Source organism: Leptinotarsa decemlineata, unplaced genomic scaffold (assembly GCF_025532065.1).
Source record: "Leptinotarsa decemlineata unplaced genomic scaffold, Ldec_3_MD MMD2_tig00026354_RagTag_RagTag, whole genome shotgun sequence".
Taxonomy (NCBI): domain Eukaryota; kingdom Metazoa; phylum Arthropoda; class Insecta; order Coleoptera; family Chrysomelidae; genus Leptinotarsa; species Leptinotarsa decemlineata.
Window position 1 is genome coordinate 22891692 of NW_027412702.1, and position 20924 is coordinate 22912615.

Below are 20924 nucleotides of genomic sequence, written 5' to 3' on the forward strand. Positions count from 1 at the left end.
TGTTTTTTTTTCTTCTTTCCTTTTTTCTTAATAATCTTAGTTCTTTGAATTGATTTGTATTTCTAGTTGTGTCACAATATATATATTTAATTATTGAGTAAAAAAAAAAAATATGAAAGTAACAACAGTAAAAAGTAGGAAACTGAATCTGAATTGAGGGCGCCCCAGTATAATGCGATAAATTTACTTGAAACGGACTGTACGCTCTATCGTCCATTTTCCTTATATCTGAGAAAAACTGCTATTTTAAAAATTTCTAAATTAAATTGAATATTCGAGCGGACTGTTAACTTCCTCATTTATCATTTCATAAACGGAACAGATTTCTTTCGAGAAAATAATTTCCTAGGAATCTTTTTCGAATTTCCGTAACCGGAAAGTATGTTATATCTCTGAAATATCTGGAAATCGTTCTTTATCGAGCAATAAATCTCCCGTGTCTGTAAAAATGCGAGAATGACTGTTTCAAGAGACACTTCCTGGAAGTTTTATCACATTTTCTTTTAACGAATACTTCAAACACACCACGTTTTTACATTGGTTGACGTTTACTGTAATAAAATTTCAATTGACTAGAAATGAAGGAGAGTGTGAAAAAGTTTTCGTTGTAACAATTAGGAAATTTTAAAAAATTGAGATCTGCTCTGCTAAGGTTCAGCATTTATCAAATCTAGATAATTTAGGCAATAATGAAACTGTCTTATTCAAGGACTTCAAATATTGATTCTGTATCCAGATATTTTATTTAGAATATTTCCAGATATTTCATTAGAACAATGTACAGTTTTCAATGATTTGGATTACAGTGTCATTTCTATGTATTCAGTCATTTCTATCAGTTCACAAAATATTATTACTAGGACAATATAATTACTGTGAGAGAGTTGGATAAACTTATTCTTTTGTACTTATGATGCGCTGTTTGGAACCTTTGGTTTAGTAATGAATATTACTGGATTTTTTTTCCCAACACCTCGACATGTGTTTCGATCACGAATTTGAATTTCGTGTAGGTCATATTGATTTATGCATACTATGGAATTTTCAGGTTGATCCGTTGAATAGTTTGCCAGAAACGGCTAATTAACGCTCATAATGAAAAGCCCTGTACATATAAGGGTGTACAATAGTGAATATTATTGGAGTTTTTATCAACACCAAATCGTTATTTTAACACTTCGATACGTGTTTCGATCACCAAGTGAACATCTTCAAGAGGAAGAATTTAATCTTCGTTAGATACATACATAAAAGCCGTATAAAAACATAAAAAGTTTCAATTCTCATTTTTCAAAAACTAGTGTAGACAATCAAAATGGCCTTTTTCACGTTTGATTTTGCCCAAGAGCACAGATTCGTGAAAAAATTGGATTTAGGCTTTACCCACCCTCTACTTGAAAGCGGATCCTGCATTAGGGGTTGCTTTTCGATAAAAGTGTATCGGTGGGCTAATGAGAAAAACAAATAGAGAGTGTTTTTTCACCTCTTACGCATTTATACCATAAATCAAGATACTGACTAACATTTGTTTATATCTGTAACTAATCATCTCTCTATACATATACAGTCCATATTATACAATGTGTTCATTTTTCACAAAACTGAATCGAGTTCATTAACCCAATTAATTTTTCAGCTGTTTTCCGCAAACCTGATTAATTAGTTGATAAATAACACACGCATAACATGCAATTAGCGATATGTCGAACCGAATTAGTGTCGCATTCATAAATCACGCCTGAGAGAACGGTTATTTTGTTTCGACTACACGATCGATAGTCCAATTACGCTACCAATTTACCAGCAAACTCAACAGAATGGATGATAGTCCCCTTTCAGCGTATAGAGGATCAAAAGAGAGACATGCAGAACATTATGCTATTGAATATGATGATGAATTTGTAAGCGAAATAAGAAACAAGAAGAATATTTAATGGTTTTTCAATTGATTGAGTAATTGAGGATTTGATTTTTGAGGAATTTTAAATGAATAAAATACCAATTGAGTTTGAGATGCTGTATTAACGTGCATGTCATCAAATTTGTGGATTATCCCAATAAACTTACAACGGAGTTTTGAAGGCTCTTGAAAAAGCGTTTTTTACCATCAGTTATATCATAGCCCATGGAAAAAGCAATAAATCAATACTTCAACATCTTAAGTGATCACCAATATGGTTTTCTGAAGCAGAAATCAACAACTTTCTTCTTTCTCAACACTTATCTTTGGAATTCACGAGTTTCATGTCTTTGGGATTGTGGGCAGTGCATCATTTTCTAGACAATATTGAATAGTTTGATATGAAAAAACATTTTTTCAAATTGATTTGCAAATACGCATCAATAAACTTGCTCTAAAAGTGTTTTTTCCAAGTTTGCTTGGGTATTTCACGTCCTACATTTTAAATTGTATGTTAAACAATATGTTGAAATTGACGCTCGTTCAAACAGATATATTTTTTTATCTATAGTATTTTTAGTCATCCCCTGATGATGCTGAGATGGTCAACAAAACGCGAGTCGAGAGACAGCATTATTGTTCTAGTATTTTCAATTTATAACATTCTTATACAGCAGAACACTCAAATTGATACTTTAATAGAACTATGAAAGGTTTTATGATTATGTTGATCAATGAGTCTATCAATCAACTGAACGAAATATTAGAATGTTCAAAATTATTTTATGAATGATAATAAAACACTTGAAGCGACATAATTCAACATTCAAAACTGGCATCACGAAGTCAATAATAAAAACAACTGAATATCCGTTCTGCTCCCGAAAAATGTGCGATCTCTATTTTTGATCAGTGGAGTAATATTTATTTTGGATGTTCACCATCAGTCGTAATAGATGAATTATAAAACTATGATTTACGAGGATATCCTCGAATTCCAAGAAATGTAAGAATGTTCCTTTAATCTCAATTTAGAAACCGCATTAGTTAATGGCATAAAGACATCTTTTACATGGAGTAAAAAATGGAAAACAACTATAAAACAATTTTTCCTTTTTAGTCCGATATAATTGCTACTTACCTGTCTTATACCTAGACGGGTATTGAGAAATATCCATCAGACATCGGTGTAAAGGCAGATTGTATCATCAGCAATAATTTTCGCTTTGGAAGCACTTACTCGATATGAAGAAATATGAATATTACTGGAGTTTTTCCCAACACCAAACCGTTATTTTAACACCTCGACACGTGTTTTGATCACCAAGTGATCTTGAAGATGGTCACTTGGTGATCATCTTCAAGAGGAAGATTGAAACTGAAGATGATCACTTGGTGATCGAAACACTTGTCGAGGTGTTAAAATAATGGTTTGATGTTGAGAAAAAGTCCAATAATATTCATTACTACACCGAAGGTTCCAAATAGTGCATCACAAGTATGAAGAAATATATGTTTTCTATGTGTCTTCTAACTACGGTACAAAACTTCAGGGGGTAATTTGTTAGGTCGTTTTAAGAAGAAAGTTCCAATGAACACATGTCCAGAGTTGCTTCGTTCCTGTGATATAGGGCGTTGAACTCTCGAGATATTCGAGAAATACCATAAATATCCCTGAAAGAATCTGTAAAAATGACCTTCAACGGAATGGTTACTCCAAAGTGATGGTAGAACAGGCTTTAGTTAGAAGACAACAAAAGCTCCACAAGGAAAAGAAGCCGCCACAACCAGTACTTGTACTTCCCTACATCAGAGGATTGTCAGAAAGGACAAGAAGGATTGGGTCTAAGTATAATATCAAAACCTGCTTCAGATCCGTAGCAGTCTCACGAAAACCAGGCCAACCAATGCAGTCTGCGATTCCAAGAATTGCATTTACCGGATACCCTGCGAGTGCGGAGAATCATACATCGGTGAAACTAAGAGGCCATTGAAAGTTCGCATTGCCGAGCACAAAAAACACACAGCGAGGAGAAACCAGCAAATTCGGAATAGCAGAGCATGTTTGGACTCATCAACATAACATCAAGTGGGCTCAAGCTGAAATCATCCACAAGGAGGAACACTGGTTTAGGGGAAATTTCGAAGAAGCCGCATTTATGTTGTCCAACAACGCATTTAGCAAAGCTAGCGTAGAGATACGTAACATATGGAAACCTCTAATCAAGCGGAACACGACCAAGTCCCGCCAAACAGTCAGTCCAGTTATCAACCAAAGACGATTGTGGATACTAACCATCGAAACGTCGTGAAGTAACTTGGTTTGGAATCTTTTAATTTTATATTTTTAATTTTCATTTCTTGTTAATAATTTTTTAATTTTTTCAGCTCGTGTTAATAGTTTAATTTTTTGGGTTTTTTTTTTGGTTGTTGCTTCTATGTTATTTCATTGTAATTTTAGTTTTTTGCTTAATAAAATTGTGTTTTCTGCTAATCTTTTTAATTTTTTACAGATTCTTTCAGGGATTTCAAATCAATTTATATCATATTACACAATGAAAGTACTAACTGATGAAATTCACTACGAAACATTGTCAACCACCTTACTCGATTTAGTTGAAATCTGGTGCAGTTAGTTGAAGTAGTAAGGCACTTATGTATTATTGGATCAGTGGCGTCTCAGTGGGCACCACAGCCAATGAATTTGGGGAAAAAGTACGCTACTGTTTAGTTTATTGTAGTTTTCAATTTTTTTCAGATCAAGCAACTGAAAATACAGCTTTTTGGTCTGTTGTTTTTTCTTCGTTTCTAGTTTTTTTTTTAGAGAAAAAATTGTAGCTAATCTATTCATCTATTGCATTTCATGAACATGGAAAAACATTAATTTTTTTAGTACTTAATATCGAAAAAAAACTTTCATCTCAAACATGATGCTCACCTTCAATACTGCTTTTATTTCGAGTTAGTTATAAAAACCAGTTCAAAAATCAGTCGAAATCTATAACGCCACTGGTTTCAATAGCTGCATTATTAAAAAACAAACATTCATCTGCTTTTAGTAACCATTTAATGTCGAATCCAATCAAGTACTTACTGCCTGCTTTGGAGACCAGTTGACAGTTAAATTTAGAGTTTTCAATTATTAGTGAGTCCATCAGGATCAATTCTACTAACGCTCAAATGGCTGAAATGCGTTTTATTTATAGATTAACATTATGTGACACTGTCAGTTTTGATAAAAATGCAGGTGGTGGAAGACAATAAACTGTAACACCGCCCGAAATTAAACAGGTTATAGTAAATGTGACAGAAGAATATATTTTCACTAGTACCAGGAAGATTACACTGCAGCTTGAAGTTAGCCCAATACCCACTGAAGTGTTCTAAAAAGAAACCTCCCACGCCCATTTCACATTCAGGGAGTCCGGCAGCGGCGGCTCGTCAGAGGAGGCAAGGGAGGCTCAGCCTCCCCGTAAAATTTGAGGCTATTCATCGCAATAAATTAAAAGATATTGACAAATAATTATGATTATTTTTTTCTAAAAATGCTTGGGTATCAGTACTCGGGCATCAACCCAAAATAATAAATGCCATACGTTGATACGTTGCAAGGGAGCCGAACCTCCGACCGCTTTAAAAAACACAAGCTCCGCGAGACCGATCCAGCCAGCGACATACGTCCCGATTTGTAATTTTAGTTGCAGAAATTCTAGCGTTAGAGGAGACTAGCCTCCAGTTGGTATTCGTTAGTGTACGACTGCGTTTGTTTTGTTTTAATTCGGACGGGATGCCGTGACGGACCGGGACTGAAAAATATTTCGGTAAATCGTTTTAGTGTTTCTTGATGGTCAGTTTTATACGTATAATTTTCGGCAATACACAATTTTTGTTTGCATTTATGCAAATATTACGTATTTTGCTTTAAATAGGTACAGTAACCCAAAAAATGTTCGCGCCTCCGGCGGTTTTTTCTGTGTGTATATAGTCTTTATGACTTTAGCCTCCCCTGTTCTCCAATGCACGAGCCGTCACTGGAGTCCAGGCTCTACTGCCTTAGTATTTTCACCCGAGTGAAATGTTTTGCTGGTAGTTGATTCATTAGATAGCATACAATAATACATTTTTACCAAATAATTATTCACGAACGAGGCAAATTCTTCACATTTTCAGCAACAATGTTCACTGAACATTTAGGTAGAAATCATTAGTGACTACCTGATTGGCCCATTTTTTTACCAGCAAGATAAACAGGTGAATGTAGTAGAAGTAAAAAAAGAAGAAGAAGTAGTGGCAGAAGTAAACGACATCATGTGGTTTATTTATGATAGGATTCCGGCTCATTTCATTGTTTTTGCTCGTCAGCATTTCGACACATAATCTCAATTGCTGACTTAAACGTACAGGATCGCAAAATTGGCCAACTCGCAGTCATGATATGAATCCAACATATCAGTATTTATGGAGGCATCTGAAGGCTTTTGTTTATAAAACTTCTGTTCTAGATGTGAATGACTTGAGGAATCAAATAATCGACAGTGTCAAGAAAAAGTATTTATTTTATATTGCCCATGGATAATTTTTAGAATTAGTTGAAGTGAGGAAAGTGAAGGCTGACGATTTGAAAGTGCAGCGTTCAATAGAAAGGAAACTGCGATGTTCCGACCAACAATTTTTGGCATGCGGTTCGGAAGGTATTATTAATGAATGGACGGATTGACGTAATTTCGCATAGTTTTCCCATTTTGTATGTGCCGCTATGAAATATCACGTCAAATCTATATGTACTGAAATAGCTCGGAAAAAATAATCTTTATATTCCTGTTGAATTGTTAGTATTGTCGGACGTGTAATGAGCCAAATTGAGTTTCTACACTTTTCGTAAATGAACTGAAATAGGTGTACGCAATAAAAATAGAAAATGACATATAAATGTGCATTTCCAAAAATGACTCATCTCATAATCTAATATATAATAATCCCATAAAAAACATATCTTTGTTAAGACATTTGATTGATTTCATCGCTCTTTCATCAATCAGTCAGTTTGGTTTTTCATATTTTGTACTAAAATGTAATCAAAGGGTAAAATTCGAAAGGAATTTATGTCCCTTCTATGAAAATCTTTTTTTGAGAATATCACTTTGAGAAATCAGATTTGTATATTATGTATGATAGTGTTCATTTCATTACTTTGAACAAATATATTTTTTTAAAAGAATCGCGAGACCCTTCAAGCAATGGGATTGAAGTGGTACCTTTCAAATCATGAAAAAAGTCGCACAATTAAAATATCTTAGGTGTAATATTTGTAGAAACAGATCCTTTCTGAAGATCCTCTATCAAAGCATCTGACCATTACTCCCTTTGGCTAGAGCCGCACTGCAGGAAGGAACCTAATCAGTCGTGTTTGATATTCCAGCCGGGTAGCCTAGCTAGGGACGAAAGCGTAATAAGTTCTGTGTACAAAAGAAGGGTAATTTGGGACCCAGCAGACACATTAAGGAAAAATTCAAAAATTTTGACGACACTGTTGATATAGTTTCTCTGAAGTTCTTTGCAATTTGCATTTAGTCAACTTCAATAGTAGGTCGAATGCCTTAACTGACATCCTTAAATACAAATAAAATTAATGAATCGAATAGGTTTTTTGTATTAAAGTGTATAATTTTTAAAATTCTCGCAAAGCCCTTTCGACTTTCGTCATCATCAGTGCTCACCTGAAAGTAAGTGATCTAGTTGAAAAGGGAATTTAGTGATAATTGAAGTTGTAAAATTTTTTGAGGTTAAGAAATTTGGAAAAATTGTTTGAGATTACTTACTTGTCAGGCAACAGGAAGTATCAAATTAAGTAAATTGTACATTTGTAATATTTGACTTATATAAAACAAAATAGGCTTATAGCCAAGAAAATACATTTTTGGATTGAGGCCATGTGGTTCAGTCAAAGTATCATATGAAGAAGGACAACTTGAGACAGAATGTGTCAAGTGTCATGTTAAAATAATGGTACCAACATGAGAAGTGATCCATTATGGATTTGATTGAATATGTAGAGGAAAAATACTGAATAAATTGTATTAATAAAATGTGATTAATTAATAATTCATAATCCTTTTATGAAGGGGAAGGAAATCTCTGTTTAAGTTTACTTGAGTATTCAAACAATGATCGTTGTTGGAAAATTCTTTAGAAATCTCCAACTCTTCAAACAAGTCAAGTCTAAGGAAATTTTTATTATTATTGTGAAATTTTATGTGGTGGCCAAAAGCAGATTTGTCGTTTTTTTTTTAAATGTTCATCAATATGAGTAAAAAGAGGTCTACAGGTTCTACCAATGTAAGATGCCAAACAATCAGAACAGTCAAGCTTGTAGACTCCACTTCTGTGTAATTTGTTGATTTTGTCTTTAGAATTTACTAAAAAGTTACTCAAGTTGTTTTGAGATTTAAAAGAAATTTTTGTACCAGGTATGGTATTTTCTATAAATTTGGAAATAATAGTAAACATATTTCGATCAAAATAAGGTAAGGAAAAATATTTCACAGAAGGTGAATTAACCAAGGTGGTAGAGTTGAAGGCCAATCTTCTATCTGATCTGAGTTTAAATTCACAAATTAATTTGTACACAAATTACACAGAAGTGGAGTCTACAAGCTTGACTGTTCTGATTGTTCGGCATCTTACATTGATAGAACCTGTAGACCTCTTTTTACTCGTATTAATGAACATTTAAAAAAAAACGACAAATCTGCTTTTGGCCACCACATAAAATTTCACAATCACAACTTTAGTCCCAATAGAAATTCCAAAATATTACATAAAATAGATAATAAAAATTTCCTTAGACTTGACTTGTTTGAAGAGTTGGTGATTTCTAAAGACCTTTCCAACAAAGATCATTGTTTGAATACTCAAGTAAACTTAAACAGAGATTTCCTTCCCCTTCATAAAAGGATTATGAATCATTAATTAATCACATTTTATTAATACAATTTATTCAATATTTTTCTTCTACATATTCAATCAAATCCATAATGGATCACTCCTCAAGTTGGTACCATTATTTTAACATGACACTTGACACATCCTGTCTCAAGTTGTCCTTCTTCATATGATACTTTGACTGAACCACATGGCCTCAATCCAAAAATGTATTTTCTTGGCTATAAGCCTATTTTGTTTTATATAAGTCAAATATTACAAATGTACAATTTACTTAATTTGATACTTCCTGTTGCCTGACAAGTAAGTAATCTCAAACAATTTTTCCAAATTTCTCAACCTTAAAAAATTTACCAACTTCAATTATCACTTAATTCCCTTTTCAATTAGATCACTTACTTTCAGGTGAGCACTGATGATGACGAAAGTCGAAAGCGCTTTGCAAGAATTTTAAAAATTATACACTTTAATACAAAAAACCTCTTCGATTCATTAATTTAAATAAGTGTATTCAGCTTTTCCAAATCTTTTTACGAATAAAATTTGTCAAGCATGTTGTTGTAATTTTTTTGTAGACTCTCACGAATTCTCCGTCCTGTTGACGCCTCAAATTGTAAGTATGCACCCACGGTTTTTTTTATAACACTATTTGCCACTATAATTCTCGAATATGAACTTAGTAAAAATTTTTTCGCAACTTAAGAGAGAGTCATGACTGTTACTTTTCCGCTGTCAGTTGGATACTGGCTTCATTTCACTGCATCCAGAATGCATTGCCCCTCCATCATCCACCTTTACCATCCACCCTCCAAGCGACCATCTAGTATCCTGCAGTGCGGCCCCGGGTTTTGTGTCGAGTGGGAAACTGAAAAGTTCATCATAGCCTGCCAGGATGGTGCCTTCAACACCTCAGTCAGCAATCGAGAAACATGGAGAATCAAGAGCTGTTGCGCTTGATATTTCTAAGATCTTTGACCGTGTGTGGCATGAGTGTTTGCTGGCCAAACTTCGTATTATGGCTTGTCGGATCATTTTTGTGTATGGCTCTTCAGCCTCCTGAAAGAACATTCCCTGCAAGTCGCCGTCGATGGATATCTCTCTAATACTTTCACCATCAACACTGGTGTTCCCCAGGGATCCATATTGTCTCCAGCCGTATATATCAACGACTTATTGGAAGAAACAAGAATCCTCATCGGAAAAAAGATAGGATCTTTCATATAAAGAAACTTCATTGTAGCATCCCTTGTTAAGGTACAGCCCCTAAAAAGGGGTACATAAAATTTGTATAACAATTTTTTTCACAAGCACTGAAAAAGTTACAATATTGAAATTAACCTGACGTTTTGTAATACCAAAAAGACGGTTAGCCAGTAATTTATTTGGGTTACCCCATGGTTGTAAGGGGTGGAAAACGCAACCCCTAAAATTTATTTTCAATGTAACTTTTTGTCTTATTATTTGTTTACCATTTAAAAATTTATTTCCGATAGCCTGTTTCATTCTAAACAAAATGTCTCTTGGGTTTTTTGCCCAAAATAAACCAGTTCGCAGCAAAAAATTATTTTAGGAACAACTACAGAGATACATCGTTATAAATGCGAACTGAATTTATTGTTATTTTGTAGTTAGTACCTGCATTAAACAATTGAAGGGTAATAAACAAAACTAATTTTTTAATAACAAAACACACAACATGTAGAAATCATAGTAAATGTTCAATATGTCTACCTTCAGACATTACGCATGCGTCTAGACGTCGGCGCATTAAGCCACGTATTCGCTCAAATATTCCTGGAGTCTCTCTGATTACCTTGCATGCATCGATGATGCTGTTTCTTAAGTCATCTACATTGTGAACAGGAGTACGATAAACCAAATGCTGTAAATGGCCCCAAATAAAGAAATCGAGAGGATTGAGATCCGGGGATCGAGCGAACCAGTTTTGTGGTCCTCCTCGACCTATCCACTGATTTGCATATGTTTCAGTTAAATGCTGACGTGCTACTTGACTAAAATGGGCGGCAGCCCCATCATGCATAAAAAACACCCACACAGCACTAGATATTCATGGAATATTCCCTGTATATCAAAAAAAGAACGTACATATTCCAAATATTCATAGAATATACTTGGAATATATACATGCCTTTAGAATATTCATAGAATATGCTTGAATGAATATGGCAGGATTATTCCCAAAAGAATGTGCATAGAATGTCTATAAATGGATTATTCTCCCTTGAATATTCTAAGAATATTGTCGATCGAATATACCATATGGTATATTCTTAGAATATATCCCCACGGTATATTTTGGAATATTCTATACAATGGAATTTTGAATTATCTTATAATAACGTATTCAAATAATTCAATATTATTAAAAACAAAAATATTTGAAGATCTTAATCGAATGCATAACCTAATGTATATAACCCTGATAGTGTTAACCAGTTTTTGAACTCAACGCAAAGATTCTGGATGAATTGCTCCAACAGCAACTGTTGGAAACGACAAAAAAATTTGAATGGGCCAATAAATGAACCAATTGCACCAATAAATTGGTTAATTCTCATCCTATTTGTCTTTTTGTATTTGAAATTATTTAATTACAAAGCAAAAAATCCTGGAAACAGAGAAATGGGGAAGTGAATAATTGGAGTAAACGTTTCTCATTGGTCAATTGAAGTGTAGCGCGCGACAGTCGAATAAGCTTTGTGAAAGCGGCTGTCCCTTAATGCATGGTACATTTGCGTTTGCGTTAAATTCGACATTTGATTCAACATGGCGGTTGACGTGGCAGGTTCGCGTGTGTAATGCATGGTGTGTTGGTGTTATTACCAAAGTATAATTCTGTCACGTTCAGTGTACCATTTATAATTTGGGGTTGTCCAATTTGCAGTACAGCGAATAGTTTGATTTTGGATCTTCAAACAGGAGAGTTGCATCTATTCAGTCTTCAAGAAAAGTAAGTAAAATGCAATAGTATCGATAATAAAGTCATGGTGATTAACCTACTATACCTCATTTTAGGTTCGAGGAGAGTTGGTGTGTGGGATTTGTTGGTTTGACTAAGTATATGTTTGAACTAGAGTGATTTCAGTTGTGTATCTTCAATAGGGAAAAGTAAGTGAATGACACATTCTTTTGTATCATTTGTTTTCATAATTTTTATCACTCGTTTTCAAGATAGTATCAATTTGCCCAAAAGGAAACAGAGTGGTACCTGGTACAGGCAGGTGCGCCAATGATTACCTTTCAACAAGACAATGCAAGTTGCTCTCCGAGTCATAAAATGTTGTAAATGTTCATGAGTAACCTATGCGAAAAATATCTATTTGATTTTTATTCCAGTTTTATTGTGCCACTTTCAAATAGTGATAATGAACGTTAATGTACATTTTGTTCCAGGTATTACTATTGAAACACTGGCTGATGCATTGTTGGACAAATATAAGGAAAACTATTCTGGTGAGCAAAGTTTGAATAACTTTAAGTAAGTGAAATTCATTGAAGAACCCATCATACCACTCATTTTAAATACTTCATTTGTGGGTTTATTTTTCTAAGTGAGAAACCTAACCTAACCTATTTCTTGATGTAATACACTTTTTCTTTTTCAATGAAATGATATATTTATTATTTTTCAATTAGTGCTGATGAATTCACAGAGTTGTTATTTTAGTATACATTTGTTTGAGAGTAGGAACATCCTAATTTGAATACATTTCTATTATTTGTAATATGACAGTATTCAGGAATATTTTATTCAGTGAATAAATATTTTGAATTAGATTTTTTATTTTTAATATTGGTTGAAACGTCAAATATTTCTGTGTATATTGTTTTTAAAATATATTTGTTTATGAATATTATGTGTTTTATTACTTGTGTGAATCTTGTATCAAAATGCAATATATACATGCCTAATAGCGGTTACTCGTCACATTCTTGGAATATTCCAAATATTCCTAGAATATTCATAAAATATATTTAAAGAATATTCTATGGTGTTTCTCTATTGTATATTCCTACAATAAACTAAGAATATCCTGAATATTTTATGAATATTCCTGGGGTTCTATTCCTGGAATATTCTTAATAGAATATACCTTAGATATTCTAAGAATATTATAAGATATTCCAAGAATATTCCCAAGGAATATTCTTAAAATATATCAAAGGTTCGCCAGGAGCACTTCCAGGGAATATTCTCCAGAAGATATATATATATATATCCATGGCATATTCATAGCATAATACAATATCCTTAAATGTATATTCATGAAATATACCTGGAATATCTATTGCTATGTGGGCATATCCCTTCTGGCGCCCAAAGGAACTTCCTCCAGTAGTACTGGATGCACTTCTCTCAAAAATTGAACGTATGCCTCACCATTTAATCGAGGAGGTAGAAAATGAGGCCCAATTGAATCATCCCCAATAACTCCGAGCCACACGTTAAAAGAAAACTGTTCTTGATGGTTAGTTTCGACAATTTTTACTACTACTACACTACTGTGGTGAAGCGAAAAGAGAATTTTAGCTGTTCGCCTTGAATTAAGTTACTGTGAAAATGTATTTTTTCATCACAATCATTGGAAAAATTTTGCAGGTGAGAGAAATAATTTTTCAATGTACTACAGTTGGCTATATTGTAAGGAATGGCAGTTTTCCGAATAGAACAAACACTTTATTCTCTAAGCTTTTGAATCACTATTTTTCAGCATTAATACAAGGTTTTTTCTCATTACTAGTTACTGAAAGATCATAATTTCTTAATTCTTTGTATTTTGCAAAGTCAGATTCTTCTTCAGTCTCTTTTAATTTTTGTAGCGGTCCATTCCGCTCTTTTTTTTTATTTGCAAACCGTTTGTCATCCATGATGCTGGCTGACGTCAAGAATAGGAAGTTCACTATCTTGCTCAGTCTCTATTGTGAACTTTATCGTCGGTTCTTGTCTTGTTCTTTGTCAGCAAAATCAAATATTAGCTTGGTGATATTTTCTAATAGATCGTCGATGTATTATGGATATCCAGGAAATATATTTTATCGATTACCATAATGTTTTGCTGGGAATGTATTTCTTTTTGTTGGTGTCTTTCAAACTCACATTCAATTAGGTAAGTACCGTCACCACTTCATCACAAGGAAAAATATCAGCACTTCGGTAAACTAGATACAATATTTTCGAAGTAAAAGTGTCGATATTAACGAAACAACGGATGTTTACTGGTACTGTAAATTATCCTTGGACGCAATGTTTATCACATATACATTTGTTATAGCACTAGATCAGTCCATCGGTTTATAATTCCGCTGAACCTGTTTATACACTTCTGTTATTCATTTCGTGTGAAGCAGTGAAGAAGGTTTTTTTTAGTTGTTGCGGAACAATTTTGAATTTAACATATGTAAACTACAAAACGCATTCGTCTTCACTTTGATCACTTTCATCATAAAAGATATCTGTATAAATACCGACTAGGCATTGTGGCTCGACACTGTATAAAAAAAGTCCTTCGCCACGCTTAAGGACAGGGGAGTCTCTTTACAAAGATTCTTCTAGATCCCCAAGTAGAAGATACTTTAGTTTTGATATAGTCATCTTAGTAGGTTCGAGATACACAGCTATAAACTTGTATAAAGTTGTATTTTGACATCCTGGAAGTTGTCTGAAAACCTACACATAGTAGGGTGTTCGAAACTATTAAAATCTAAGGTCGAAGGTGACAAAAATTAATGCCTAATTTACGTTTTACAATCAAACACTAAAATATCATTTTATATTTAGTAACGAGGAACTGGCTAAATTTTTGGAACCTCTTTAAATGAAATCATTTATAAATGAATATGCACATAATGTTTGAAAATAAATGCTGAAAAAATGTCAAAACTTTTTACTGTATGCTATTTCAAAAAAGTTCATAATGTCTAAACTTAGTGACAGACCTGTACATTTTCATTTCCAAAGTAGTTCTCCTGACCCACCCAATCTAATAGAACTATCGCTGTAGTGGAATTCCAAACATTTCGATAAACAGAAAGTTTCCGTCGGGATTACTTCCTATCCAGAAATGCGTTTATCCTTCCTGCGTAAGAATTGTCCGATCGATTTACAGTCACATTTCTAGGTCAAGGTCAAACGAGACATTAATGCTGCTGTCGACAAATTACAATCAATTACGTTTGTGTTTGAGAGTGGTTTTTCCTTCGCAGGATAATCGCTATTAGCCTTTCCTGTTCCTGGAACGAAACGAAACGAAACAAGCGGGCGTTTCCTTACTTTTTCTATTAAGAATAGACCTGAATGAAACTGATCATTTTTCGCAGAAAAGAGAGAATTACTCTTCATTATTAGTATTGTCTGATATTACTTGGAAATTGACTAAAGAAATGGTGTTTGGTATCATAACTTCCTTATTAGATTATTTGACGATACGAAGGTAGATAAATGGTGGATATTTATTGGAAAACAAGTACTTCCTAGCATATGAACATGAAATATCTTTTATTGGGTTTCCCTGCGAGTTCTTTTTTGAAAATTGGCAATTCAACTTGAACGAGGGGACAACCTACAAACTAGTCTCGAATTTATCTGCTCTCTTCCATAGAAGATATCGATGTGACTAATTTCGAAGTCAATGTCAAATGGTACAACTGGAACTGACTTATTCGATGAATTCACAAAGTCCAAAGCCTATGGACCAACGACGTGTATCATTCGATTTCCACGTCAGACAGATATCTGGTCGTTATTTAGTTGACAAATATAGAATAATCATTGAAGTGGTTGCGTAATGAAAGCCTCTGCCACTAAAGTCCATAGCTTGGTATGAAGTATCAACCTACTATGTTCTTTTGGTTGAGTTCCTATTACGTATCATTCTCAAGCATCTCACATGGTGTCCAATAAGAATGACGCAAAGAGTGAAATGGTTCAAAACACTTTCAAAAATTTGATTTTATAGAAAACCTGAATTTTTCATTATTTTTCAACGCTTCTATACCTATTTTTATACAATCTTCTCATGGAACTTATATTTATCTACATTCTATATAATTTTCTTAACTTTTCATATTATTAATGATACTGTGTACATATATATATATATATATATATATATATATATATATATATATATATATATATATATGTACCGCGGACACGTATTTCTGGCTATTGGCCTCATCAGCGCGGTGTAGCCAAATGTGAAGATGGGCAACACTTGTTTGCCGAAAGCAGGAAACAACACAAACGCACGGAGTCAACAACAGGAGCCAACCGCACATTTGTAGTTCCAGTTAGAAGACCTAGAATTCCTAGGCTACATCTAACATGTAACGCAGGTAGCTATAGCTGCTTACGTGGTCATGTTAGATGTAGCCTAGGAATTCTAGGTCTTCTAACTGGAACCACAAATGTGCAGTTGGCTCCTGTTGTTGACTCCGTGCGTTTGTGTTGTTTTCTGCTTTCGGCAAACAAGTGTTGCCCATCTTCACACTTGGCTGCACCGCGCTGATGAGGCCAATAGCCAGAAACACGTGTCCGCGGTTTGCCTCCTTTTTGGAGTGTTGTGTCCACTAATTGATTCATTTTCGATTTGTATCATACACACTTGATAAAATATATATATATATATATATATATATATATATATATATATATATATATATATATATATATATATATATATATATATATATATATATAATATATAAATATTAAATTCTACGAGCGTTGCGACAGTTGCGAGCGCATTCGACAGTTGGTAGTACTGTCATCTTCTAGGCACCCTCAAACTCAAACAAAAATTAGTTGCATCAATCAAAAAAAAATATATATTTATATTTAAATCCAGCATCACAGGCCAAGGGGGCACCTAGCTTCATTTCTTCACTCCTTCCTGTTTATTTCCAGCTGTTTTCAGTTCTTGACTTGCAATTGGTGTAAGTCTATTTTCACAGCTTCTATCTATTTAGGTCTTCCCCTTTGGAGTCGTACACTGCATATAAGAACTTGATTGTGATCATCTTTTTGGATTCTTCAGCTTTTTAGTTGGATAGCCCAAAGTGTTCTGACACCAGTGATTCAAGTCTTTCGCAACCAGTCTCTGTGTAATTAATGGTTCATCACCTAAAGAGATGGGATGAAATCTTGCCAGAATCACCCTTGGCGACCCTGGGAAGCTGACCAGGAAAAATCTACGTTTAACAGTAGGATTCCTGACTAGCCACTGTCAACTAAGGAAGTGTTGTGGGCCTACACACACCCTTCCCACTCTACAGATACAAATACAGATATGGGTTCATCAGTGAAGATCAGTAAGAATATTAATATACATATTCCGTTGAGTTCTGAAATTGATTTTCTTCGAGTATTGCAAGATTGCTTACTTCCATGTTTTAGAAGTATATTTACACCAGTGAGTGTAGTTAATACATCATGTTCGTTTCCAGCCATGTCTTTTTATAGGTGCAACTCTCCAGCAACAGTGCTACCTGCACTACTGTTTTTATCTAATCTACTTAAAAAATGGTTCCAATGTTATCTGGGTTCAATTATCACTCACAAATATTCAACATCTTCATACAGTTGCAACTATTCATCATGAAGTTTTGGAGATCCTTGCCCATTGTGATCATCTTGTTAAATGCTACTATGGTCGAATTGGATGAGCTTGTTAAGCTATTCTTTCTCCATTCTTCTTGATATCATATTCAGAGCCTGCTACATGCGGTAGCCCCTTCTTTATATTATTAAATTTGCCGTGGAATAGGGTGACTCAGTCGTCTGCATAGCTGTCCTTAATGGCCCAGGAGACGTAGTAACTTGTCTATTACAAGTTTCCATAACATTGGAAACAAAATACCCCCTAAGAGCAACCCCCTGCTAGCCGTATTACTACAGTATCCCCCATGATGGTTGTGTATACCTCTGATCATGCAGTCCTAGTGGCTACTTGTATCGTCGATCCTCTTTCTCCTCGAGGCCTGAATTTTTGAAGATGAATTCATGCTTCATTTCTCAATCATAAATCGAAACTTGTTTTGAGTTGTTAACTTTATGTTATTCATTGATTACAACTAAAAACTTACAAATCGTATATTCAGGTATGATGAGTACCTATATAGCAAAACTGTTCACTATGTATTGGTCTTCTTTTATGAGTCTATGAAAAAAAGCGCAAACGCATATGTCTATCTTTCAAGGACAGCTTGATATACTCATTTCAATATTTAAAACAATGGTTGTATATAATGTGATAATTCAAAAATTGTTCAGACGGATACGTCAATAGCCCTCACCAAATTTGTTGAGTTAGTTACGTTAGGTATTCCATGAACATTTTAAATCCCCTTTAAATAATATTTTCATTAATACCTCGAAAGTTACGGATAAATCAAAGCTACCAAGCCGTACCGAGGACAATGTCATGCGGCATAGTTTTGAAATCAAATATGCGCCACGTGTTCTGTAAACAAATTATAATAACTCTTTTGATCTGTCCAACATCATTTTCCCAGAGTTCTCATAGCTTATTTTACAAATTTCATATTTTCTGTCGCATGTGGGCAGTATTTCTGTTGGAAATAATCTCATAATAATAATTTATTTCACTTACTCTTTTCAGGCATGTACTGTGGTCAGCGGTTGCGGATCATGCGGCATTTGTTCATAATCAGATATTCGCCGCGTATTCTGTGAATCAAATCATAATAATTTGTCTAGTCTGCCCGATAAACTTTCTCTCAGCGTCCTTACCGCTTATTTCATGAATTCCACACTTTTCCGTCGTTTGGAGGCAATATTTATGTTAGGAATAATCCCTCATCCATTCATTTCAGTCATTATTCAATCTAGCCTGACATACCTTTCTTTCCAGGCACGTACCAAGGACAATGGATGCGAGGAATGCGACACGGTTACGGCATCAGGAAAAGCGCTCCGTTCGGCAAGGCGTCAAAATACAGGGCGAACAAGACGCTGCGGGCGTCGTTGACGTCGCTGCGGAGTAGTGAGGCGCAGCCAGGCGGGCCTAATCCCGATCTGCAGGACAAGAGGGACCGCAGGGTGGACGATTCCAGGGGCGGGTTCGTGCTCAAGATGAACTCTTCCGAGCCGACGGCGAGAAGGAGGTCGCTGGGCTCAGGGAACGTCAGGAGGGGACTTTTTACGGTGAGTCTGTTTTGTTCGATGAGTGTTGCCAGATACAAATACGTATCCTTTGGTTTGAAGAATTTGTCGCTGATATGAATAACGGTTGTGTTTGAAGGTGATTGACAATGTTTCATGATGAATTTCACTAGTTCGGACTTCCATTGTCTACTATATAAAATGATTTGAAATCCCTGAAACAACTAAAAAAGAAGAATTGAAAATGAATAGCTGAAAATAACAATTATATTAAGCAAAATAAACCTGGAATGAAATAATAGTGAAACAAAATACAAGTAAAAATAGAACAATTGAATAAATAAAAATAAAGAAATGAAAAAAGGGAATAAAAATAAAAACTGGAGAGATTCCAAGTCACGACGTTTCGATTGTTAGTATCTACAATCGTCTTCGGGTGATGACTGGACTGATTCCTCCGAGAGATGACTATTTATAGTCTAGTTCACATGTACTTTTTTTTGTAACATTTTTCAGCCCTGTCCAAAAATTACGACCAAGGTGTCATTCGATTCGTATTTTTGCCTAGAAAGTTTAAGGAAAGGTCCGAAAACGCGCAGATAAAAATTACAAAAGTTATAAACAATTAAGTGAAAAAAAATGGGGCTTTAGTTTTTTCTTAACATCTCGGAAAATTTTCAAAATTTTGGAAATTGGGAAAAAGATTTGAAAAGATCAATGAATTTGCGTGAAAAAAGTCCCGACTCCCGAAACTGTATCTTGATTATTTATAATTTTTACCCTGAAAATAGAGCCAAAAGCGAGTAGTCTGGCTTCCGCATGTCTTTCGTAACTCTGACATAAAAACAAAAAAAATTATTTAAACATATTAAATGTAAATATTAAGGAATGAAAAAATTCATGTAATGTTGGGATACATCAATAAAAAATAATCCGCAGTCGAAAAATTTTCATCCCAATTTCAAAGTTAATTATAAATTTGTTAATTAATAACTTTTTCTGAATTGAAAGTCAATATAAAAATCCCTATAATTATTAAACTAAAACCCTGGCATTTTTTCCTTTGGTGAAGTTATCCTTAGTAGGCAAAATAGATTACCGTTGCCAAAATGAAAAAATTGTTATTCTCTATTTTTTTATCAACAATTGAAAATTACAATTTTATAAAAACTACATTACAATTTTTTTTTCAATTTTTCATTGTTTCAATGTCTCATGGCTAAAAACTAATTGATAATTTTTTTTAATTTTTACAACTATTAATAAATTTATTATAAACAAATACATTGTTTATAAGCAATTCGAAAATTTTTTTTGCATTATGTTGATTGAAAAAAATCATGATTTTTAGAAAAAAAATGGTTTCTTAAAAAAATTTCTTTGTTGCTAAAAATTGCGTTTGTTAATTAACAATCGTTTTTTGCAACTAAATATTAAAAATAAGAAACCGTTTTTTTTTTAAAATCATAAATTCTATTGTTCTTTAAGGTTTTGAAAAAACTTTTTTTCTTATTCTTTTTTCAATTGTTTATTTGAAAAAAAAATTGTTATAAACAATTTTTTTTTTCAATACTTTGTTCTATAATAAAAGTAACTGTGTTTTTTTTAATATCACAATATTAAAAGTTTTATAAAAAATTGAATAAACCTAAAAAAAAACGGTTCCTTAATTTTAATATTTAGTTGCAAAAAACGATGGTTAAGTAACAAACGCATTTTTAGCAACAAAAAAATTTTTTAAGAAACAATTTTTTTCCCATTAACATAATGCAAAAAAAATTTCGAATTGCTTATAAACAATGTATTTGTTTATAATAAATTTTTTAACCATGGCTGTAAAAAATTTAAAAAAATATTATCAATTACTTTTTAGCCATGAGACATTGAAACAATAAAAAAAAATTGTAATGTATTTTTTATAAAATTATAATTTTCAAT

The 20924-nt window shown here is 33.6% G+C and overlaps 1 protein-coding gene across 1 annotated transcript in view; it reads left to right on the forward strand.

Moving 5' to 3' along the window:
- LOC111505080 (junctophilin-1) overlaps positions 1-20924 on the forward strand; it is a 103921-nt gene that overhangs the window by 67276 nt on the left and 15721 nt on the right. Inside the window, exon 3 of the mRNA XM_023159828.2 lies at positions 18736-19028. Within this exon, the coding sequence (XP_023015596.2) occupies positions 18736-19028 (293 nt within the window). The remainder of the gene's footprint in view (positions 1-18735; positions 19029-20924) is intronic.